The sequence below is a fragment of the Marmota marmota genome, unplaced genomic scaffold (assembly GCF_001458135.2).
Source record: "Marmota marmota marmota unplaced genomic scaffold, marMar, whole genome shotgun sequence".
Taxonomy (NCBI): Eukaryota; Metazoa; Chordata; class Mammalia; order Rodentia; family Sciuridae; genus Marmota; species Marmota marmota.
In genome coordinates, this window is record NW_026000139.1 from 467,786 (window position 1) to 492,157 (window position 24,372).

Below are 24,372 nucleotides of genomic sequence, written 5' to 3' on the forward strand. Positions count from 1 at the left end.
TCCCCCTCAGCGCGGACCCCTCGCGGCGCCCCCGGATGGAGGAGGAGGAGGCCTCTTCTCGCCGCGGGCTTCGGGCCGTCCTCTGCTCCGTCGTCACTTCCTTTATTATTATTTTATTTAGAAACACAAAATCGAAGCTTTTGGAGGGCCAGATCCCGCCCAAACTGGCCTTGGGGATGGTAAAAATTAGCATTTGCTCCTTCGCGGCCGGGGAGGCGTCCGTAAGGGGACGCGGACCGGGCTAGGAGAGCTCCGGCCCCTAACTAGCCCCGGGGGAGACTCGGCGGGGTGCAGAAGTAACCCCCGCCCACCCCTCCTCCCGACCGAACTCGCCGTAGAGGGGAACAGACTGCGGGGGCGTGGATGTTTTGGGAGGTGGCAAAGAGGGCTCTAAGAAGGCTCGGTGATGGACCCGATCTCCAGCCCGCGCGCGCCTCTCCACAAGGCCAGAACCTGACCCCGATAAAGGACTCGGGGTCTTAGGGGGACTTCTGAAACAGCTTGAGGGACGGTCTTTCATCCCACTCCCCTCTAATGAGGGAGGCCTTACTAGATGCTGAAGGTCCCAGGGATGTGGAAACTTTAGATCCCTAAACTTGCTCGAAGGGATCTTTTGCAAACATTGTTGGGATTCTGGCCGGAAAAAGCCCAGGAACTTTCAAAAACTGCGGTCGATGCTCAGAAGCTACTGCTCTGCACTGGTCACTACTATTTAGCTGGGGTTAAGTAGGAGCCGGCCCCATTTTCCCAGCATCGCGTTGAGGAAGGGTTCTCTGCCTCGCTGCCAGGAATATCCGTAGCGTGTGTCCTGCCTGCCGGGAGAGCATCTGAGGTTGAGGTGGCAGGAAGCACCCTGAGGCTTTGATGGCTGAAGACTGACAGGGCTGGCTGCTGATGTCTTGCCATTTGCCTCAAAAGTGGAAGGGGGCATTTTTACACCTAAACAAGAAAGGGCTATGTCCCCGTTATTAGTTACAGTGCCACTGTGTATTTTCCACAGTGTGTCAGATCCATGCTGTATACTTAGCATTTTCAGTAATCTATAGGGAGATACTGTTAGCCACATTTTATAGTTGAGGAAATGAGGATTTGGAGAGTTGTGATAAAAGAGTCTAGTAAGGGTTCAAATCTTATTTGTTCTGCCCTTAGAATACATACTTGCTGTGTGCTATGTTACATTGTCATTTCTTCTTTTAGTCCTTTCATAATAGAAAAGCTTTATTCTGATATCAATATGTGAGAAGTTTCAAAGTATTTTGCACATTAATATCTCATTTTATCCTTACAATAACTCTGTGACATTAGTATACTGTTGATGTTAGAGATTTAAAAGCTTGATTACACTTAACCATGGGTGATTACTAGTAAGAGGCAAAATGATTTAAAGTCAATTTTTTGTTTCATATTGGGGATTGAACTCAGAGACACTCTATACTGAGCAGCATCTCTAACCCTTATTATTATTTATTTTGAAACAGGGCCTCACTAAATTGCTGAGGCTGTCCTCCAATATGGGAACCTCCTGAGTAGCTGGGATTACAGGCATATACCACTATGCAACTTCAGTTTATATTCAAAATCTGCTCTTAACCCTAGCAGCTCTGCCCCTCCCATATTGCATTATAATCCAGGTTGCTCTGGGATGTGGTCCTTGTTGCTTTTCATCCTGGAATATCTCAGGGTTTTTTGTTTTGGAGTTTTTTTGGTTTTGTACTGGGAATTGAACCCAGAGGCACTTAACCACTGAGCTATATCCCCAGCCCCCCCTTTTTAATATCTTTATTTTTTAGTTGTAGATGGACAATACTTTATTTATTTATCTTTATGTGGCGCTGAGGCTGGAATCCAGTTGCTCACACATGCTAGCCAAATACCACTGAGCCACAGTCCCACTCCCCCAGCCCTTTTTGTTTATTTTGAGGCAAGGTCTTGCTAAGTTGCTTAGGGCCATGTTAAGTTGCTGAGGCTAGTTTGCACAGTGATCCTCCTGCTTCAATCTTGTGTTGTTGGGATTACAGAGAGGGGACACCATGCCTGGCTCTTTCTCTAGTCTTTAAGGCAGTTGGCCTTGTGGAATAACTTCCAGGGGCTTATGTTTGGTATGCATGGTGGTGCACATCTGTAGTTCAGCTACTTTGGGAGGCTGACGCAGGAGGATCAGTTGAGTCCAGGAGATGGAGACCAGCCTGGGCAACATAATGAGACCCACTCTAAAAAACCACCACCAACAACAAAATATAACATGAGAAACAGCTCATCAAGGTTGAAGGAACTGGATTATTGGCAAAATTAGTTGTCTGCCAACAACTTACATCTTCTATAAATTAGTCCTCTTAGAATTTATCCTTTTACCTGTCCATTATCATTTCATACCTAGAAGACTGTGTTTGACAGCTCTAAAGTTTAATTCAATACCATGAAAGGTTTTCATCCAAAGCAAAGGTACATTAAGATCCTGTTTTATGCTGGGCCCAGTGACACTCCTATAATCCTAGTGACAGGAGTTTGAGGCAGAAGGATCACAAGTTGGAGGCAAGCCTGGGCAATTTAGTGAGACCTTGTCTCAAAATGAAAAATTAAAAGAGGCTGTGCATGTAGCTCAGTGGCAGAGCGCCCCTGGGTTCTATCCCTAGTATACCCCCCCCCCCAAAAAAAAAAAGAAACTGTTGTTTTCCCCCTTTACTTTCCATTTATACTCACTTTATGCCTCTCATTGGGAAATCAGTCAGCTTCCTGGACAGCACTAATTTCAAACCTTTCTTTGCAGAGATGCTGAGGATGCAATTTATGGAAGGAACGGTTATGATTATGGCCAGTGTCGGCTTCGTGTGGAGTTCCCCAGGACTTATGGAGGTCGGGGTGGGTGGCCCCGTGGTGGGAGGAATGGCCCTCCTACAAGAAGATCTGATTTCCGAGTTCTTGTTTCAGGTATGTTCCTTTCAAACTTGATGAAATGATACATACACCACTTAGTGTAGAGTCTGGCTTCTAAGGAATGTTAGCGGTTATTCTTCACTGCATGGAATATGTGGGCTTTCTTTTCAGTAACCTGTGCCAAAGCCCTGCTCTGGCCTGCCAGTGAGGAAGGTATCCTGCAAATGATATTGCAGTAGTAGTTCACTCTGGGTAGAACATAAACCTGATTATAAAGGAGTTACCTAGTGGTGATAAACTTTGATGTTAGAACTTTGAAGTTGATGTTAGAACCCTTTGAGTTTCAAATCTGAAGATGTTTTCGTTAGGAACATACCTTGTTATCAGACTTGCTAGAAAGACATCACAGGAGCCAGACTGGAACAACTTACTCAGCCTTGGATCCTTAAAAAAGGCGAGATTTTGTGGTGATTTGAGAATTATATTAAAAACAAACCAAAGAAAACTCCACAACCAAATCTTACTATATTGGAAAGTAATGAAACATTTCTGTTTATCAACAAGTGATAAAATTCTTAGAGGTTTATGTATCTTTGAAACATTAACACAATGGTAAAGACCCAAGGTCCTCTACACATTGCAGAGAAATATTAGGGCCCTAGTGGAGTGAAATGTATTGAGGAACCTGGCACCTTTTTAATATGTGAATGTTTTACAATCACAGCCAGTTACCATGTGCTTAAAAGTGATACTCAGTATCTGCCTATCTTGTGTCCCTTTGTAATTTTTTAACCCTAGAACTCTATTCCCTCCTTCAGGATGTCATACATTATCTTTTTTTCTCTCCATGCTGCTCTGAAATCCTGCTTAGAAAACTATTAGGAAATGGCTGCAGTCCTGAGCTGTGAGCGGTAAACACAGCCTTTGAGAGCAGGAGCACATTTCCCTTTCATGACACCAGGTAGGGTTGTATGACTCCCGACTAGTTTTAGCGTCTGAGTATTACCTTTCCCCCCACTGTAGTGAAGAATGTTGGTGATCTCTTAAGAGGTACTTTGTTTGGTTTGTCAGTCACTTGCTCCTATGAGAAAACAAACTTTTTTAGATTTTTGTTGTTAAACTTCAGCTACACTTTGGTTATTTTGTTGGCTTATTTCAAAATTTCCATGTCCTGGGAAAACCTGCAGGCAAGAAATAATTGGTACTGATAAATTTCATAATGGGAAGTTTTGGGAGTTTGACATTAACTATGAAGAACAAAGAAAGAGGCTATGAATTTTGCTCTGTTGGGAAGGTTTGGTCTCTAGAAGATAAGACTAGGACCAGCTTCTCAATTACCACACATGTATCTCAGTGCTTTTCTCTGGTTTTGAGTCCCTTATCAATATTTGCGATTTGGGGACCCTTAGGAATTAAGCAATTCATAGAGAAGAGACCATAGATATTGCTGACTCTTATCAGGGCAGTAGACATGGCTGAAGGATGTGGGTTCTTTTCTTATGTTTTCTGTGCCTAGGACTTCCTCCTTCAGGCAGCTGGCAGGACCTGAAAGATCACATGCGAGAAGCTGGGGATGTCTGTTATGCAGATGTGCAGAAGGATGGAATGGGGATGGTTGAATATCTCAGAAAAGAAGACATGGAATATGCCCTGCGTAAACTGGATGACACCAAATTCCGCTCTCATGAGGTAGGGCCTTCCTTACCTTCTATTTCTAGGTCATTCCACCCAACTCTAACCTAGCAGTAGTACTAACAGGCTATGCATTTGCTATTTGTTTGATGATCTCACATTACCATTAAAGATCTATTTTAAGTGAAAAAAAAAATTGCCATGCCTAAAATACTGATGCAGTCTATCATAATGTGGTGGATTACCCTGTGATACTACCCCCTGTACCACTGGCTCAAACAGCAATTTCTCTTATAACTGTCCCTCTTCTGTGTCTAGTCTGGGATTTATAGGCCAACCTCTTCCCTTATTAGTACTGCTGACAGTACAGTACTGAGTTGTTACTTTACTGTTCCTTTTCCATTATAGTGCAGGTCTCTTTTGAAACTTGAGCCACCTTGCCATCATGTTGTAGTAGCCACCTCATCCTTGGGGCAGAGTTCCTGATATTCTTCCTTTCAGGAAGACAGCTGCTGCTTTGGATCTCTCAATTTGATTCAAGTGGTGACTGTCCCTTTGGTACCATTTTGCCCAGACACCAGACTGTCAATTGGACATTGACCTTCTTTTCTGGTTATCTATCCTGAGTTGCTATGGTGTTTGGGGATACCTGGGGAAGATAGATCTCTAGGCTCATTTCTTTTTCTGAGAATTCATATAATTCTCTAGTTTTATGATTTGGAGGCTGGTCCTTGCATGGCTTAACAATGCTTTAGCTCAGACTGTCATTTACAGCTTGAATTTGGAAACAAAACAGTACCTGGTCCTCCCTATAAGGCAGGGCTTCAATAAGGGTAAATCCAATGACTGACTTTTACCTAATGTGACAAACAATTGGTTGAGAACAGAGGGCTGAGAGATAGTCCAGCCTAGATATGATTCTTCTTCTGGTTATTAATTTTTAAAAAAATATTTTTTAGTTGTCAATGAAACTTTATTATTAAATTTGTTTATATATGGTGCTGAGAATTGAACCTAGTCCCTCACACATGTTAGGCAAGTGCTGTACTACTGAGCCACAACCCCAGCCCCTGGTTATTAATTTCTTAGATTGTGTCTATATGTAAAATAGTTTCATAATAACCTGGTCACTGGACTTATCAGGAAGCTAATCTAGGAGGATAACGAGAGCATTAGCCCAGGACCTAGGAGGTAGTAAACAGGAGGTAGCTTCTGTAGATGCACATTTAAAATGTCAAATTGCCACTTATTATTTGTGTCAGTCTTCATTTTCTTCCTTTTTGAAATGGGATAGTAAGAGTACCTACCTCTATAACATTGTGAGGATTTAATAAGAGAGCACTGCCAGGTATGGTAAGAGCTAAGGACTTATTGTTAGGCAGCTGATTAGATCTTGGTTTGCTTATTCTTCTGGCTCTTATTTTTATTTTTTTTTCTTTTCTTTACTCTGTTCAAATTTCAGGGTGAAACTTCTTACATCCGAGTTTATCCTGAGAGAAGCACCAGCTATGGCTACTCACGGTCTCGGTCTGGGTCAAGGGGCCGTGACTCTCCATACCAAAGCAGGGGTTCCCCACACTACTTCTCTCCTTTCAGGCCCTACTGAGACAGGTGATGGGAATTTTTTTCTTTATTTTTTAGAAGAACTGAGCTGCTTTGTGCTCAGAATCTACATTCCAGATTGATGATTTAGCGTCTTAGGAAATTTTTTTAATTTTTTTTTTAAGGAAAAAGAAAACTACATAATTTCTACCAGGGCCATATTAGCAGTGAAATGTTTAAACTGCAGAAATTGTGGTTTTGGTTCAGAAACAAGTTGTATATTTTTCACCCCTGATTATGGGAAAAAAATCAGTGCTATGTCTTTGTGGGTTGCTCTGCTATGGAGATCAGCAGTTACTGTGACTGAGTCGGCCCATTCTGTTTAGAAATATATTTTAAACGTTTAGTAATTGACATGTGTTGTTGTCCTTGATTAAGTACATAGATTTCACCTAAGAGGTACACTGGTTTAAGGAAAAAGAAAAATCATGGAGTCATAGGAGCACCTTGTACCAAATTTGTTTTTGTATTTTGATGCTGGGAATTGAACCTAGGGGTGCTTTTACCACTAAGCTACATCCCCAGCCCCTTTTTATTTATTTTGCTTAGGGTCTTTTTAAATTGCTCAGGCTGGCCTCCAACTTGGGATCCTCCTGTGTCAGCCTCTTGTACCCAATTGGTAAGGAGTAGATATAGATTGTTTTACTTGGGGATGATAGTTGCTCTGATAGTGGTTTGAGAACTTCAACCTCAAGTACAGATTCAAAATTCTAATTCAAGGCCAACCTTGTAAATTAAATTGCCTAAAAGAAAAAAAAAGGGAGCATTGCAGATAAGGGAATGGGAAGAATCAAAATGCCCAGGGCTTTTTTTTTTTTTTTTCCTCTTTTGGTAGCAGGAATTGAGCCCATGGTTGCTTAACCGCTGAGCCACATCCCCAGGCTTTGAACTTGGGATCCTCCTGCCTCAGCCTCCTGAGCCACTGGGATTACAAGTGATGGCCACTGCAGCCTGCTCCAGGACTATTTTTATTTTTATAAGTTTTTTTTTTTTCCAGAAAGAGAAACTAGTAACATATTTGCATATAACCACTTTGTGGGATGGAAGAAGGTTTTAGGTTAAGAGTTCAAGCTATAATCTACTTTTTTTTTTTTTTTAATTTTGAGACAGGACCTCACTAAGTTGCTGAGGGTGGTCTTGAACTTGTGGTACTCCTCCCTCAGCCTCTTAAGTGGCTGGAATTACAGGTGTGTCACCACACCCAGCCAATTTGAACACTTTTAAGACCTGAGCAGAAAGTTAGTCCTCTTTTTCTGAATAAGGTGAATACCCAAGAACAAATGTAAGTACAACTGGTAAGGGAAAGATAGATGACAACTCAGGTTGTCACAGTAATCAGATACTGTCTATCAGATTTTTATTAATATTCTACCAGAGTTTTTATATATATATATACAAGTTCACTTATATAGTTTGGTAGACAGTTTTTTAGGAGGAAATAATGTTTTCCATACTGAACAGGTCTGCAAGCAAGTACAAGATTGATTTCCTTGGAAGCTGACTTGTTCTTTACCATCAGGAATTCAGTGCCTTGTTTTGGCCAGATTTTTTCCAGTTCTGTCTTCAGAAGAGTCAGATACTAAGAAATGCTTAAACATCCATTTTTTTCAGGTGATTAAAAAAGTGGGAATGATAGGGTTCACAGTAACAAAATACCATCATTGCTCTTCCACATGCTCATGGGGTATCCCCTTCCCAGAATGACTACTCGAGTCTGTTGGGAAGGGCAGTTGTTCACCCAGCTGTGGCAAAGAGATATTACCTGTTTGAAAACAATAGGAAAGAATGTTACAGCTGAACCTGCTATCTACCTGGCTCTAGCCAGATCTAACTAATCACTTGTTTTTCATGGAAGTAAGTGTGGCTTCAATCCCATTTTCCTGGGTATCTGAAAGAATTACAGTTATAAGTAAAGCCAAGTTAATGCACACTTTTCAATAAGGAGTAGAGATAGACTGCATTCATTTTGTTCCAACAAGTGGTCTGAAGCAAGGTTTGTTTGGAAGTTAGTACGTATTTGATCAGTAATCATCTGCTAAAGCAGTGACAAGTTTATAAAATTTCTTGTCTCTAAGTGAATCAAAGGCATGTTTTAGAATTAGGTCGTAAGTTTGCTAGCCTGCCTTTCTATCCTTGTGGCAACCAGAACTGTCCTAACCTGGATGGTCTTAATGAGTCCCTTGAAGAGGTAACCTCTGCACTGACTAGAGCTGATGTTTTATGTGGAGGCTGCCCAGAACGCTTCTCCCCCAAGAGATGTCCCATTCTCAATTGCCAAAGGGGTGCAGCAGCTCTGAGTACTGACACATATGCACAGGAGATAAAAACACTCAACCTACCCATGATTCTGGATTTTATTGGCCTGGAGTTCTTTTAAAGCTCCTACAGTAAGGTTAAAGATGACAGTCTCCAGGAATCTGGCTTGTAGGTATGTTTTATTTGGCCTGCATAGTACTTCATTGTTTTTAATTTGAATTGATTGCCAACAATTAAAATTTTGCAAATATCTTACAAAAATGCCAGATACCCACATTCTCTGGAAAAATGGGCTCACATTCCTGCTTGATGGTCTCAAAAGAAGCAGTGAATGCCAGCTATTTCCTTAGGCAGTGCTTCAGATTTGCCACCCACTATAAACCCCCAGTCCTGTTTTGCTGTTTCCCATTGCTTACTACACCATAGAGTAAGTATGATACCTGGACTCTACTGCCCTCCTAATGCCACACATACCTGGGGGGGCCACAAAATACTCTTCCACCACATGATGGGAGTTTTGCAGTAGTTCTTCAGCACAGTTGCCTTCTGCTATGTTGTCGGATCTCAAGTACAGACATCTACAAAACCCAGAAGCTCAAAGTTACCATTGGAGAGAATGGGGCTTCTAGGGCAGTGGACAAGGTCAAGAACGGGAGAACAAGGGAACAGCATATTCTTGATTTATGGTCACTGCTCCAGGATAAAGGAGCTATGATCGGGAGTAGACCAAATATTTCATCTACAGTTTATAGATTCTCCCAACAACTATGAGGTAAGTGGTAATTAATTTTCAGAATCTATTTTTCTTTGCCACTGGTACAAGGAATTGAACCCAGGGTCTCACGCAAGCTAGACAAGGGCTCTAGCACTGAAATACATCTCCATCTCTTCTTTTTAAATTTAGAGATAGGGTTTTGCTAGTTGCTGAGGCTGGCCTCCAACTTTGGATCCTTCTGCCTCAGCCTCCAAGTCACTGGGATTACAGGTGTGTGCCACTCTGCCTGTCCCTAATGGGATTTGAATTTTGTCACAGAAGGGCAGGAATAACATGAATACCTGGGCAAAGGCTGCCTGTATATGAAGGCTAAGTTAAAAGATTATTTTAGGAAAGGACTAAAAGAATCCTGGCATCCATCGCAGAGCTAGAAACAACAAATATTTACTCATACTAGATTAAGAGTTGGTCTTAATCTATCTTAACTGTGGCCTTGAAGAGTGATCTTATCAGACCTTAAGTTTGTTCAAAAAATGAGGGCTGTGTGTTGGTATTTTTAATGGGATTGTGCATTCATTTAAGACAACTTGGAGAACAAAAATAAAAACCACCCATAAAGGTAACCACTGGACTTTCTTTCTTTTTTCTTTTAATATGTCTTTTTTTTTTTTCCCCCGTGTCATACTGGGTCTTGAAACCCAGGTAAAATGCTTCATGATTGCTGGGAAGATTGAAAATAATGGCATTAAAAATAAGACCAGGGGCTGGGGATATAGCTCAGCTGGTACAGTGCTTGCCTTACATGCACAAGGCCCTGGGTTCAATCCCTAGCAGCCAAAAAAAAAAAAGTGGTGGGGGGAGGGCTGTGGCTCAGCAGTAGAGTGCTCGCCTCACACGTGTGAGACCACAGGTTCAATCCTCAGCACCATATAAAAATAAATAAGTGAAATAAAGGTATTGTGTCCAACTACAACTAAAAAATAAGTGTTTTAAAAAAAATTAGAACTGGGGTAGTGGCTCAGTGGTAGAGCCCTTGTCTAGCACTTGTGAGGCACTGGGTTCAAGTCTCAGCACCATAAATAAATAAAGGTCCATCAACAACTAATAATTTTAAAAGAAAAAAAGATCTGATATTGATGGGCCCACATTCCTTGCAGTAAAAAGTGGGTGCTGAAGAAAAAAAGAAGGTGCTGAATGGCATGTTCAATTTTCAGAAAGAGCCAGTAAACCTACTATACCTTGGTCTCCATCACTTATTTGAAGTATTTGAATGTTCTGACAAAGATTCTGCTATCAACAACAGAAGCTTAAAAGCCACTGCTTCCCAACAGGTTTAATAGTAATTGATTTGTTCAGTCATTGGATACAGGTTTCCTATGTAAGTGAGATTCCCAGGAAAACAAAATTCACATCTTTAAATAAATACCACGTTTCCACTTAATTACTATTTACAGTGAAGTCATTCCTAATAGATACACACCTCCCCCATTTTCTTCTTCATCATGTGCTAATGAAACCAGCACCTCTTCTAGTGGCACAGCGAACCCCTTCATTTGGCAAATTGCTTAACTTTCTTGTACACCAGGATCTTATTTAAAACAGAAGCAAATGAACTATTCTGGTCTTTATTGTTTTTGTGGTATTGGGGATTGGATGCTGTGCCTCAGGTCAGTTATTGCTTGAGAAAGGTCTACTTCCTTTCTCAATTAGAGTTCTACAAGATAAGTTAATATAGGGGCTAGGGTTGTGGCTCAGCGGTAGAGCACTCATCTGGCACGTGTGGGACCCTGGGGTTGATCCCTCAGCACCATGTAAAAAATAAATGAGTGAAATAAAGGTATTGTGTCCAACTATAAAAATAAATATTTTTTTAAAAAAGATAAGTTAATATAAATACTCTTAAGGCATCCATTTTGTGAATAGATTGATTTATTTCCTATGCATCGGGGCTAACATTAGTTATGTACTATTTTTGAAAGAAATGAAGAAAATACTTCATTTTTTTTTCTGTGTTCTGATCAGATGAGGAACCCTGGCAGAGTGCTCACCTAGCGCATGCAAGACCCTGGGTTTGATCCTCTGCACCACATAGAAATAAATGAAGGCATTGTATCCAACTACAATTAAAAAATAAAATAATTAAGAAAAAATTCCCTGCCCACTAAAGCTCCAAAACAAATCACACCAGAAGCTGAGGAAAATACTACTAAAAAAACAACAACAACAAAAAAAAAAAAAAACATGGAAAGTGCTGTGACAGCACAGAATAAAGAAAAGTGACTCATTTGTGCTTCTGCTGATCCTTGGGCTAGCTGATGGGCCAGTTCTGCCAAAGCTCTTTTTATTTTTATTCCAGGGGTGGGGGTAGATTAGTAGTGGGGATTGAACCCAGGGATGCTTCACCACTGAAGTACATCCTCATCCCTTTTTTTGTTTTGAGACAGGTTCGAAAGTTACAACATAAGTTGCTCAGAGCATTGTTGAAGTTGCTGAGGCTGGCTTTGAATTCGCAATCCTCTTGCCTCAGCCTCCTGAGCCACTAGGATTATAGGCGTGCACCTAGGGGTAATGAGAGAAGAGGATTCTCTAGTACCTGTGAAATTCTGAGCCTTTACATCTAAAAACATGTCTTTCAAGGTTGTGATAACTGAGATAATGCATATAAAGTCCCTAACATTAAGCACACTAATGCTTTTTAGCTCAAACCAAATGATATGTTATTAGTATGCAAAGAAATTTCTCTTGGCCAGTCAGGACTTTTACACCTAGTATTGACTATTGCCTAAAACCCTGGTGAATACCTGTCTTCACTTTACCAGGTTCTGTTTCAGATTCAGTCAGTTCAAAAATTTAAATCCCACAAATATCACATTTAAATAATAATAATTGTTAACCCAAACAATTTAAAATTTATGGAGACAGTGCAGGTCAGTAACAGGCCAAATTGAGATTCCAGCTGCAATTTCTTTGTTATCTTTTTCACAAACTCTTTCTAATGGAAATGTAATAGATTATATCTACCCTGTCCTCTTCCCAGCTGCTATGCATTTCTTTACAGTTACACACTGGTGACTTAGGAAATCCTGAATTCTTTGTTCTGTTTTCTTTTAACAAGGATATTAGTAAAGAACATTCATTCAGCCAGGTGCAGTGGTGCACACCTGTAATTCCAGCAATTCAGAAGGCTGAAGACAGGAAGGTCACAAGTTGAAGGCCAGTCTCAGCAGTTTAGCAAGGCCCTAAGCAATTTGGGAAGACCCTGTCTCAAAAAGGACTTAGGAGGTGGCTCAGTGGTAAAGTGCCCCTGGGTTCAATCCCCAATACCAAAAAAGAAAAAAAAAAAAATTTCATTCAGCGAAAATGGAGTATCTACTCAGTGCTAGGCATTAAAAACATCAGGAGCAAAACCAAATATGCTCCCTGCATGAGCATGAGGAGAGGAGTAGACAATCAACAACCTTCATATAGATGTATAAATACAAGTGATTATCAGCTTATTGAACATCACGAGAGCCACATGTCCTGAAAAAGACCCTAACTCATTATGGTTTGTATCTGGAATGGTCACCTCAAGTTTCATAGTTTCAGGCTGGGACTGTGGCTCAACTGTAGTGCACTTACTTGCCTGGCATGTGTAAGGCACTCAGGGTTTGGTTTTCAGCACCATATATAAATGAATAAAAGATCTATCAACAAGAAAAAAAAAATTCATGGTTATGGGTGGGGTTTTTTTTTGTTTTGTTTTGTTTTTTTGTAGGGATTGAATCCAGGATGCTTTTCAAAATAGACTGTTTTTAGCTGGGCACAGTGGCACACATTTCTAATCCTAGCAAATCTGCTCAACTCAGGAAGTTGAGGTAAGAGGGTCAGCAACTTAATGAGTCTCTAAACAATTTAGTGAGAACCTGTAACAAAATAAAAACTAAAAGGGGCTTAGGATGTAGCTCAGTGGTAGAATATCCCTTAGTTAAATCTCCAGTACCCCTTCCCCAACAAAAAAAGAATATTTTTATTTTTAAGTTGTATTAAGAGTTAGCAACAATTGGTGGGTAGAAGCTATATCCTTTTTGTATTCACAAGCCAGTTTGTCAATGACCTACCCCCGAAAATTGTACTACACTACTTCACTAGGTATTATTCTTCCCCCTTAGGCCTTTATGTTTGGGGTCCCTGGTATAAAATATATATAGTATAAAGTTTCCTTCCACATTCCCACCTTTTTTTTTTTTTTTTTAAAGACCAGTTTCCTGTGTTGCCTAGGCTGACTCTGAACTAGATTCAAGCAAAGCTCTAGCCTTAGCCTCTGGAGTAGCTGGGAGTACAGTGTTGGCCACCACATCCAAGTTCCTGTTTCCTTTAAAACTGGTTAACAGTATTTCTTGTATAAAGAATATATAGAATATAAAAATAGGTTACATAAAAGCATCAAATACTCTAATTTTTGGCCTTTTTATTGAATGTATCTTGGGGACTTTTTTTTTTTTTTAAATACTAGGGAGATTGAACCCAGGGGAACTTAACCACTGAGTTACATCCCCAGCCCCTTTTATTTTGAGACAGGGTCTCATTAAATTACTTAGGACCTCACTAAGTAGCTGATACTGGCCTTCAACTTGCAATCTTCTTGCCTCAGCCTCCTGAGCCATGCACTACTACATCTGGCTCCTTTTTCTCTTTGGGGACAGGGTCTCACTAGGTTGCCTAGGCTGGCCTCTATCTTGTGATTCTCCTGCTTCACTCTCCCCAGTCACTAGGATTATAGGTGTGCACAACCGCACCTGGCTTATTTTAATTTTTTTCTTTTTCAGGTCCTGGGGATAGAACCAGGGGCCCTTACCCCTGAGCTACATCCCAGCACCCCTGCTTTTTTCTTTTTAATTTGAGACAGGGTCTTGCTAAGTTGCCCAGGTTGGCCTCTAACTTCCAATCCTCCTGCCTCAGCCTATCAAGTAGCTGGTACTACAGGTGTGCACCACCATGCCTAGCTTTTCTTGGAGACATTTCCATATACACAGTTACTTGACTTATATGCTGATAATATGTCATATAAATAACATGTTTCTTTTTTTAGGGAGGTAGTGGGTATTGAACCCAGGGGCATTCCACCACTGAACCACATCCCCAGCCTCTTATTTTTGAGGTAGGGTCTGGCTAAGTTGCTGAGGCTTGCTAAGAATTTGTGACCCTCCAGCCTCACCCTCCCAAATAACTGAGATATCAGGCAAACACCACTCTGCCCAGCTAGTTAAGTTACATTATTTTGAACAACTGCCAAATATTACATTGTATGATGATGTATTTGTTATTTATTTAGGTTGTTTATGGGTTTGGCTTGGTTTGGGGTGTTATAAACAGTTTTGCAGTGGACACTGTGCATTTTTATTTTTTTCTTTCCCACCCCCTGCCACCAGCTGGGAGTTAAACCCAGGGCTTCCCAAGTGCTCTACCTTGGAGCTAGATTCCCAACTCTTTGCATCTGTATCTTGATGGACTTTCACATATCTTTCCATAAGAAAACATCAGGTCAATTTGTACATTGTACATTTAAATTTTTGAAACAGTAATAACACTAATCAAGGCAGAAAATTAGCTCACATTGTAATAATTAGAGACATAAATCAACAAAATATAAAATGTTGGCTAGGGAGAAAGCTCAGTGGTAAAGCACTGGCCTAGCATGCATGAGGCCCATCACCACATAAATATCACAACAACAAAAAAAGATTATATATGTAAAAAATAAAATGTCAAGGAAACAAAAGGATAAAGAGTGAGCGGTTGGAAGGAGAGAGCAGTTGCAGCGGTGAGGAAAGGCTCTCTTAGAAGAGCTGAGAATCAAGTGCCGAGAAGGAGAATGCTATGCAACGGGTGGGGACAAATGCAAAGATCCCAGGGACGGAATGAACTTGACTTAGTGGGAAAGCAGTTAAGGAAGCCAGTGTGTTTTAATCCCAGCGGCTCAGGAGGCTCGCAAGTAGACAGCCTTGGCAATTTAACAAGGCCCTGAGCAACTTAGCCAGACCCTTTTTTTGAAAAAGGGATATTTTTTGAAAATAACGAAGTGCTGGGATTGTTGCTAAGTGGTTAGAGCCCCTGGAGTTAAATCTCTAGTAGCAAAAAAAAAAATACAAAATAAAGCCGGAGCGGGGCGGTGTATAGAGAGGGAGGGACTAGTATGTCAGATTGGTTAGGCAAGGACTAATGTAGGGACTGAAAGGTGATGATGATTAACAAGCAGTTCGGATTTCGCCCCTCCGTACGCTGGGAGGACTCGTGGATTCTAAATGGGAGTGACAGGATCCATAATGAACAAAGCGAAGAACGAAGCCACTTACCATCGGGGTGACAGTGGGCAAACTCCCAATCGCGCTACAGCTCTTTCACCCTCTGAAACGGCACATTAACCGCCGCCACAGACCGCTGTGAAGGCCCACAGTCAAGCCTTCGGAAACCGCAGCGACTTTACCTGTCCTCCAGTACCGACTCCATGGGCTCTACCCCGTCAGTGTCCACCGCGCGGAGCCGGTCAGCGAAGGCGACGGCTTTCTCCAGCCGCACCACCGCCTCGCGGCTGCCGAACTCCACCAGCGCTAGACGTTCCAGGTGCTCAATCACGTCGGCCGTGATCCGCCCGCTTCCCTGGGGATACGGAAGGGACGTGGATCACGGAGAGGCCTAGGCCATCTCTCAGCCGCCCTCCTAGACGCCCCTGGCCTTTACCTGAGAATCCGCCTGGCAGGTGAAGCCCCGGCGCCCGCCCAGCGGGACCCGAAGAGCCAGCCACACCGCCCTCGCCCACATTTCTTCCCTTTTCGGCCCCCGTAGTGCGCCCAAATGAACTGCCCAGCGACACGTTTAAGAGTGATGACATCAGAGTGCGCCTCCGTCGCCTCCGCCATAGCCATGAACAGCGTCGGGGAGGCTTGCACCGACATGAAGCGCGAGTACGACCAGTGCTTCAATCGCTGGTTTGCCGAAAAGTTCCTCAAGGGAGACGGCTCCGGGGACCCGTGCACCGACCTCTTCAAGCGCTACCAGCAGTGCGTGCAGGTGAGCCGCACCCGAGTCCTGGTCTACCCCTAGGCCCCGCGTTCTCCGCTGTGTCCCCAGCCACAAGCCTCGCGTCTGACGGACGTTGGCATCAGGAGGGTGGAAGAAAGCCGCAGTGAGGCCGGTGGCAGCAGCCCTCTACCCTACCATCACCACTGAGTCCCCCGAATGTCTCTCCGGTTCAACGTTTTTGCAATGCTTTACTTTTTACGGAGCACAGTACATTCGTTGGTTCATTTTTTAGGTGCTCTTCCTGAACTTGCAAAATGGCCACAGTTATCTGTATTTTATATGTGGGAAACTAACACTCAGAAGCGTAAATTAATTGGCTTAAGTTCACTAGTACTAGGTTTCCGTGATTCTTTTGCCCGTGGCGCACCTTTCCACTGTTACTGTAGGGTGGGCCAGGTGGTTACCGTCTTCTGGCCTGTTCCACACTATGGAGGATCCCGTTGTTTTCGTATAATTCCTTCCTTGGCCTGTTTTTCGGACCGGTTACTAACTGGAGCTAATAAAGCTTCATTCTTGCGCAAGGGGCGTATAAGTGCTCTGCATTGTAAAAAACAGCCCTGGGAAAAGCATTTCCCTAAGTTAACCTAAAATATCCTTCTGTTATTCCACCAGGGAGTTGCTGCCTTTACCCTATTTTCAGATGAGGACAGTGAGGCTGGCAAAGCCAGTAAGCCCTGGAATCCAGATTTGAACTCATGTCTATCACTAAAATAGTGGGGATGGCATTTGTCAGATTTCACTTCTGAATTTTGAATTTTAACGGTTCCCTTCGCAACTCCTTTTGAATCTCTCTGTTCTTACACTTGCTTTCTTTATAATGGTAATGTTAAAAAAGTATGTCATTTGAATCTTGGGTTGTGAGTCTATGTAGTTCATTCTTTTTTTTTTTTTTTTTTAATGTTTATTTTCTAGCTGTAGTTGGACAGGATACCTCTATTTCATTTATTTTTATGTGGTGCTGAGAATCGAATTTGGGGCCTCACACATGCTAGGCAAAAGCTCCACCACTGAGCCACAACCCCAGCCCCTATGTAGTTCATTCTGATTTTACCTTTGTGGCAACACATTTTATTTACAAAGTTTTGATTTTAAGTTTCCTATACAACTTTATAATGTATTTTCTTTTTTCCATCAGAAAGCAATAAAAGAGAAAGAGATTCCTATTGAAGGACTGGAGTTCATGGGCCATGGCAAAGAAAAGCCTGAAAACTCTTCTTGATATTAACTGTCACCTTGAAAATGGATTCCTATATCAGGAAATTGAGGACTCTGGATTTTGTCAACTAAGGCTGTGAAGATAGCTGTAGGATTCAATTAATATAGGAGGAAATTGTTTCATTTCTTCTCTATTGATGTTTTCCTCTCACTTGTAAAAGATGATGAACCACCACTCTGCTTTGAGATGATTTCTCACTTGATCTGGCATCTTCCAGAACCTCAGTGGGCTAAAACTGAACAGTTTCTTGGGATTATGGTTGCAATACCTGGTCTGAAATCAGCTTTAAATATATCTTGTATATAAATTATTGATAAACTAGTCAAGATGAGCAGGGTTGCCTGACTTCTTGGTTTTGCTGCAAAGGACATTAGGTACATTGTACTGGGGTCATTGTTCATGAAAACAATTGGTTAGGACTTCTTTCTTCTCTCAGGGAGCTAATGCTTTAAAAAAGGGATCCAGGCACAACAGTTTCATCCAGTTTATTTTTATAACAGTTGAAAAAGATTGCTGGTGGCCTGGGTAAGCAAAGAGGAAGACATTCTTTAACAGTTCCCTGCCTTAATAAGAGGTGTCCAATTAAGACATGAAAGCTTCAAGAATGTTAAAATGAACACCATTTCAGAGCTCACAGCATAGTTCTGGAATTACGTTACTTGGAGTTGCTATGGCAAAAAAATCCAAACTACAAAAATTTGTTATTGCCAGTTATCAACCCAAGTTAATGAATTAAGTCAACCTGCATATCATAAAAATGTCAAAATGCTGCTTCTGGTTAAATGGAGGGGAAAGGTGCTTTCTTCATTTGCCTTGTTTGCCCACCCTGCCCTATATATAATGTCTGTAATCATGATGATGAAATAAATTTTAACATTTAGTTTTTATCATTATTTGCCCTTGGAATTCAAGTGTACTTTATGGAATACCTTTTACTTTGTTACCCTACATAATCTCATATATACACTGAAGAGAGGTTTGTGCTTTATAATTTAAAGCTGAAGAAAAAAATGAGAATTAGCTGGTGTGGTGGCACAGCCTATAATCCCAGTTACTTGGGAGGCTGAGGGGAGAAGTTTGCAAATTTGAGGCCAGATTGGGCAACTTAGTGAAACACTAATCTTAATTAAAAATTTTTAAAAAGGGCTGGGTGCAGTGGTGCACACCTATAATCCCAGCAGCTTGGGAGACTGAAGCAGGAGGATCGTGAATTCAAAGCCAACCTCAGCAAAAGCAAGGCTCTAAGCAACTCAGTGAGACCTTATCTCTAAATAAAATAAAAAAAACAGGGCTGGTGATGTAGCTCAGTGGTAGAGCATTTGCCTAGCATGTGTGAGGCCCTGGGTGGAATTTCACAATTCTGAAAAAAAGAAAAAGTGAAGATTTGTCTAACTTAGGTAATATGGTGTAGAACCGTGTAGAAGTGAGGTATAGAAACCTCACTTTTTCCTAAAATTTATATCATAGTAGTCTACACAAAATTTTCTTATTTTTGGTACTGAAGATTGAAACCAGGGGTACTTAACCTCTGAACCACATCCCTAACCCTATTTTGAGACAAAGTCTGCTAAATTGCTTAGGGCCTTGCTCAGTTGCTTAGGCTGGTATTGAATTTGTGATCCTGCTGAAAAAGGATCCAACTCAGCCTCCTGAGATGCTGGAATTACAGGTATATACCACCATACCCCACCACACTTTCTTAAAATAAATTTGTATTTCATTACCAGAAAATGTCAGGAACAGATGATTATTTACGTACTCTAGAAAGTAATGTAATCCCCACAAATACCTATCTTGAAGAATTTGGTTTATTATTATATGCCCAAAGATAGTATGAAGTTGATTTTCAGAAGGCCTAAATTCTGGTTTTTTTCTCCACTTGACCAATTAGAACTTCATATTTAATGTGACTGGCCCTTAATGTCATTTCAAAACATATTATAGAAAAAATAGAAAGGACTGGGGATGTAGCCCAGTGAAGTGCCCCTGGGTTCAATCCTTAGTACCACTAAATGTATATATGTATGTGTATACATATATATGTATGTGTATGTATCTATCTATATTGGATATATACATACATGTTTATTTATTTCTCACTCAGTTAAGGAAAACCTGAGAGCAAGCTGAAATTAAGTACTGTTAAGTACTTCTATCCTAAATTCAGACTGGCTACTAGCACAACAGCTTTGTAAGAACTGAGTGCAGCCAAGTGTGGTGGTGCATTATCTGTAATCCCAGTGGCTTAGGAGGCAGAGGCAGGAAAATCGTGAATTCAAAGCCAGCCTCAGCAATTTAGCGAGGAGCTAAGCAACTCAGTGAGACCCTGTCTCTAAATAAAATTCAAAATAGGGCTGGGGATTTGGCTCAATGGTTGAGTGCCCTGAGTTCAATCCCCAATACCAAAAAAAAAAAAAAAAAGGAACTGAGTGCAAGATGGTATATCACAAAATGCAAATATGATTCCTTTTTTTTCTTTTTTGCAGTACTGGGGATTGAATCCAGTGGTGCTGTAATACTGAACTATATCTCCAGTCTTTTTATTTTTCATTTTGATACAGGGTTCACACTAAGCAGCCTAGACTGGCCTCAAACTTGCAATCAATCCTGTCTCAGCATCCTGAGTAGCTGGGATTACAGGTATTCGCCACAGCATATATTATCACTGATTGCCAAAACAGATCTGTTAAGAATTCTTTGCTGGGTGTAGTGGCACACACCTGTAATCCTAGTGAATAGGAGACTGAGGCAGGTGAATCACAAGTTTGAAGCCAACCTCAGCAGATTTAGTGAGCCCTAAGCAACTTGGGGAGACCCTGTCCCAAAAAAATTACAGGGCTGAGGGTATGGCTCAGTGACAAGGCACCCTGGGTTCAATTCCCAGTACCAAAAACAAGCAAACAAAAACCAAAACAATCCTTCAAGTTGCATGTGCCAATAGTTCCATCCACTGAGGTGCTGAGGCAGAATTGTTTAAGCCTAGGAGCTTGAGACCAGCCTGGGCAACATAGCAAGATCCCATCTCAAGAAACTTCTTTGATGTATATTTAAAAGCTTATCATATTCAAATTATTGTTAAGTCTAAAATATCCCCATATTAATAGCTTTCTTGCTTCATGGACACATTCTGGCAAAAGGAATATTTAAATTGCTACTCAAAAAATAATTCTGACTGTTCCTTATCCTATTTTGACTTCATCTTCTCCAGATGTGACTCTAACTACCTCAGCTACTTTAAAAGTTTTCAATTTTGATGATAAATTTATCACCCTTTCAAGGCAATTTTGTAACTATTACTATTTCTAATTCTTTTTTAAAAATATATATTTTAGTTGTGGATGGACATGTTTGTTTTACTTATTTTTATGTGGTGCTGAGGATCAAACCCAGTGCCTCATACATGCTAGGCTAGTGCTACACCACTGAGCTACAGCCCCAGCCCCGTTTCTCCTCATTCTTAATGGTTATGGGATCATTTTGATTTCAGAAATAAATAAAGCCAAGACTACCAAGCAGAAATGTGTCCCACTGACTATATTTCTAAAGGTTTCTGGCCTTTCCAACCTTGAAGATGCTAAATCTTAACCCCAAGATGAAAACAACTCCTCTGAAGAAAATTTTCCAACCATGCAGAGGATTCTGCACCAAATGCTTTGGACTAGGACATGAGAAAGCTGAAACCCAGAGGAAGCACCTCCTACTGAATCGAAGGTATCTCAAGTATAAACTGCAGTCAATCTGCTGGCCATTAAATGTCTTGGCACCCCCAGTCTGTCAGGAACCTCTCTTAATACTTCATTAGCTCTGGTGCTCTGTACACTGGTCCCTTGGCTTTATCTACCTTAGGCACAAGAAACCAAGAATCTGTTATAGTTATTTAGTGAGGTGAACTGGATCTTAAATACTATCAAAAGCAGACATAGACCTTCACTGCAGAAACAGAAATAACAATAATGTTAATTTCTAAGAAAAAATAAAGAATGTACTTTCACTCAAGGCAATTTAAGTTTAAGTTATTTATTTAAGCCATCTCCTGTCTCAAAGGGATGGAAAATCAGTATAATGGTCATCAATTGATGAATGTAAGGTGAACTTAAGGTCCCATATACTTTTCTGGTCTTCATGCAGAGTAATGGTCCAAACCAGTGCTGTGGTCCCCAGTGCCTGAGTAATGGTCCAGATGCTCTATTCATCTTCATAGCCAGTTGGAAGTGGATTCACATGAGGATTATGGAATAGAGTATGGTTACCATCTCCCCAGGGGAAGGGCTGTGAAATGAAGATGTCAATTAGATACTTCCAGAGAACAGTTCAGAAAGAATACTGCCATGAACTACTTAGAACACGGTAACATACAAAAAGCAAAAGAAAAATGGAAAGTAAGTCCTTTATTAGCATATTTCAACATTCCCATAATTTAAGAGAGCTCCTATAATGACCGTGTGGGGGAGGGGTTTTTTTTTTTTTTTTTTTTCAGTACCAGGGATTAAACTCAGGGGTGTTTTACCACTGGGCCATATTCCCAGGCCTTTTAAATTTTTTTATTTTGAGACAGTCTCACTAAATTGCTCAGGCTGTCCTCTAACCAACTTGAGATCATCCTGCCTCAGCCTCCCAAGTAGCTGGGATTGTAAGTGTGCACCACCACACCTGGCCCAGGGGCCATTCTTAAAATAGACAACAGAAAAAGAGTGCTCAAGTTAGTTGTTACAAGACTCTCCCTGGTAACTAGTATATCCAGTGCTAGATTTTTTTTTTAAGTATTTATTTTTTAGTTGTAGTTGGACACAATATCTTTATTTTATTTATTTTTATGTGGTGCTGAGGATCGAACCCAGGGCCTCACACGTGCTAGGTGAGCACTCTATCGCTGAGCCACAATCCCACTCCTCCAGTGCTAGATTTGTGAAAGTGTAATCTTTAAACCTGGCATGGTAATGCATGCCTATAATCCCCCAACTACTAAGGAGTTGGAGAAAGGAAGTTTTGTTCATTGTTGTTATTTTATGGGGGGGCGGAGGGAGAACCCAGGAGCCCCTTTATTTTTTAATTTTGAGACATGGCTTCACTAAATTGCTGAGTCTGGCATCAAACTTGCAATGCTCTTGCCTCAGCCTCCCAAGTGTCTAGGATTACAAGCATATATCAGTGGAATCAGAAGATTTCTTGAGCCCATGAGTTTGAGAACAGCCTGGGTTATGCAGTGAGACCCTGTCTTGGGAGAGGAGGAAAAAAGTCAGGTTGGGATATAACTCAGTGGTAGAGCACTTAAATAGTATGTGTGAGGCCTTGGGTTCCTTCCCAGTATTGCAGAAAAGTAAAGAAAGAAAAAGTGTAGTTCTCAAATCGCCTGTATCAGAATGGTACAGTGGAGGAGATACTTATTTAAATAAGATTTTAGGCTCTATCCCAGACCTAAAACACTCTCTGGACTGGGAAACTACAAACCACCCTCAATTACTTTGCTCACCACATTTGAAAAGCATGACTCTAGAGCAATGGTTTCCAGCCCAGGGTGGTTTTTGCCCCTCCAGGGTACACGGGGTAGTATTTGGAGACATTGGGGGATGAACAGTACTGCCATCTAGTGGATAGTGCCCAAGGATGATGTTAAACAAATGACTGCCATAGTTGAATAGCCAAAGGGAAAACAAGATAGGTATTGTAGGGGGTAGAGGAAGCTATCAGTCTCTTTATTATGAAGGTAGCACCTGGCAGATGCTCAGATTTTAGAAAGCTGAGCTATGTTCAGACCTTGCCACTCCATAAAGGTTTCCCAAATCTCCCAAGTTTTATGCAACAAACAGCTGTTTCATAGAACTACAGAACGCAAAACGTTGGATGCATCAGAAAAAGGAAACCTGAAGGGCACTCACAGTTATGACCTTGGAAACAAATGACATGACCCCAAACAGTTTCCCTTCCATGAAATGGGAGCATATAAGTATTCTAATTGCGAGAATTAGACGAAAAACTGTACACGCCAGGCACCCACGCTTTTAGAGCATAAAGAACTTGTACTAGGGCACACGCAATGAAAAGAGAACGGACAACTGCAAGGGCGTACCTTGGTTCTGATGCGGAGATGGGGATAGGCGATGAACTCGGGTCTCTCGTGCTCTCCGTGGTGCGATTTGAGGAAAACATTCAGCATGCTCACTCCCACCCCCGGGAGCGCCACGAAGTAAGTAAGGGCCCTCCACATGCGAGCTGCAAAGGGGTCACAACCGCTGAGCCCTGGCAGACCTGCCCGGATATCATTCTCCCTCCCCCAAGGTCACAGTCCCGCCCCGCGACGGTAGTGTGGGGATGCGGCACGTCCCGCCGACCCCAACCCCAGTACCTGAGCCCTCTTCGCCGTGGGCGCCACTCGACATAGGCCGCCCCACCTGTGGGCGAGACCGACCCAGCAGTCTAGAAAGGCGGGACGCAGATACAGCCGCCGCCACCATTTTGACCAGGACTACCAGAGAGCCGGAAGCGGAAGAGGAAAAGAGCCTTGAGGGCGGGACCAAGACCTAAAACACAAGTTCCTATTGGACGACACCTCTCAATGGCATTAACCGAGCCCGAGGACCCTGCGCGCTATCATCCCCACGAAGGAGTACCTTGTCAAAATCCTCCGAGTCGCCGAGTCCAACAGAGCATGCGCTCTGCCGATTCCTCTAGGATGCGCCCTCTCTTCGAACGCATGCGTGTTCCCCCCAGTCTCCTTGCGGTCCCACCTTGGGAACGCAGAAGGGAAGTTGGAACGCGGCTCCCGCACTCTCTGGTCGCTGTCTTAGTGGAAGTCCATGGACAGCAACTGGAAGTTCCAAGCGCAGACCACCGTGTCCAAAATGCCATTCCTCTTCCTCGCCTTCTTCTGACGGCGTTTTTTTTTTTTTTTTTTTTTAATGGCATCTGACACCATCATCCCTGTCATCGTTATCCCAGTGTTTTCTCTGAGTCCCCCCCCCCACTGGAATATAAATTCTGTGCTATCAAGCGTTTGCCGTTGCAGCACTCTCAGAAT

General features: G+C 41.9%; 4 protein-coding genes and 1 long non-coding RNA gene across 6 annotated transcripts in view; 2 read left to right on the forward strand and 3 right to left on the reverse strand.

Moving 5' to 3' along the window:
• The window catches only part of Srsf9 (serine and arginine rich splicing factor 9), a 7,105-nt gene extending 643 nt beyond the window's left edge, over positions 1-6,462 (forward strand). Inside the window, 3 exon segments of the mRNA XM_015505169.2 lie at positions 2,768-2,928; positions 4,391-4,563; positions 5,969-6,462. Coding sequence (XP_015360655.1) covers positions 2,768-2,928; positions 4,391-4,563; positions 5,969-6,112 — 478 coding nt within the window. The 3' untranslated portion in view covers positions 6,113-6,462.
• Positions 6,463-7,448: 986 nt separating this feature from the next.
• Gatc (glutamyl-tRNA amidotransferase subunit C) lies at positions 7,449-15,923 on the reverse strand. Of its 2 annotated transcripts, XM_048785689.1 has the most exons (5): positions 15,800-15,923; positions 15,546-15,718; positions 11,128-11,196; positions 8,839-8,942; positions 7,449-7,870 (listed from the first exon to the last, which is right to left on the reverse strand). In XM_048785689.1, exons 1-5 carry the CDS (start codon positions 15,878-15,880, stop codon positions 7,767-7,769), a joined length of 531 nt encoding a protein of 176 aa, XP_048641646.1. In that variant the 5' UTR covers positions 15,881-15,923; the 3' UTR covers positions 7,449-7,766. The 2 variants fall into 2 exon arrangements, with proteins under 2 accessions (XP_048641646.1, XP_015360656.1); XM_015505170.2 differs by lacking the exon at positions 11,128-11,196.
• LOC125611282 lies at positions 11,374-15,551 on the reverse strand. Its single transcript, XR_007341426.1, has 2 exons — positions 15,415-15,551; positions 11,374-11,638 (listed from the first exon to the last, which is right to left on the reverse strand). It is a non-coding gene; the product is annotated as an uncharacterized LOC125611282 (long non-coding RNA).
• Triap1 (TP53 regulated inhibitor of apoptosis 1) lies at positions 15,846-18,250 on the forward strand. The gene is made up of 2 exons (XM_015505173.2): positions 15,846-16,129; positions 17,277-18,250. Exons 1-2 carry the CDS (start codon positions 15,914-15,916, stop codon positions 17,358-17,360), a joined length of 300 nt encoding a protein of 99 aa, XP_015360659.1. The 5' UTR covers positions 15,846-15,913; the 3' UTR covers positions 17,361-18,250.
• Positions 18,251-21,358: 3,108 nt separating this feature from the next.
• Positions 21,359-23,865, reverse strand: LOC107158712 (cytochrome c oxidase subunit 6A1, mitochondrial). Its single transcript, XM_015505208.2, has 3 exons — positions 23,701-23,865; positions 23,425-23,567; positions 21,359-21,626 (listed from the first exon to the last, which is right to left on the reverse strand). The coding sequence occupies exons 1-3, from the start codon at positions 23,807-23,809 to the stop codon at positions 21,543-21,545; spliced, it is 336 nt and encodes a 111-aa protein (XP_015360694.1). The 5' UTR covers positions 23,810-23,865; the 3' UTR covers positions 21,359-21,542.
• Between the last annotated feature and the right edge of the window lie 507 nt (positions 23,866-24,372).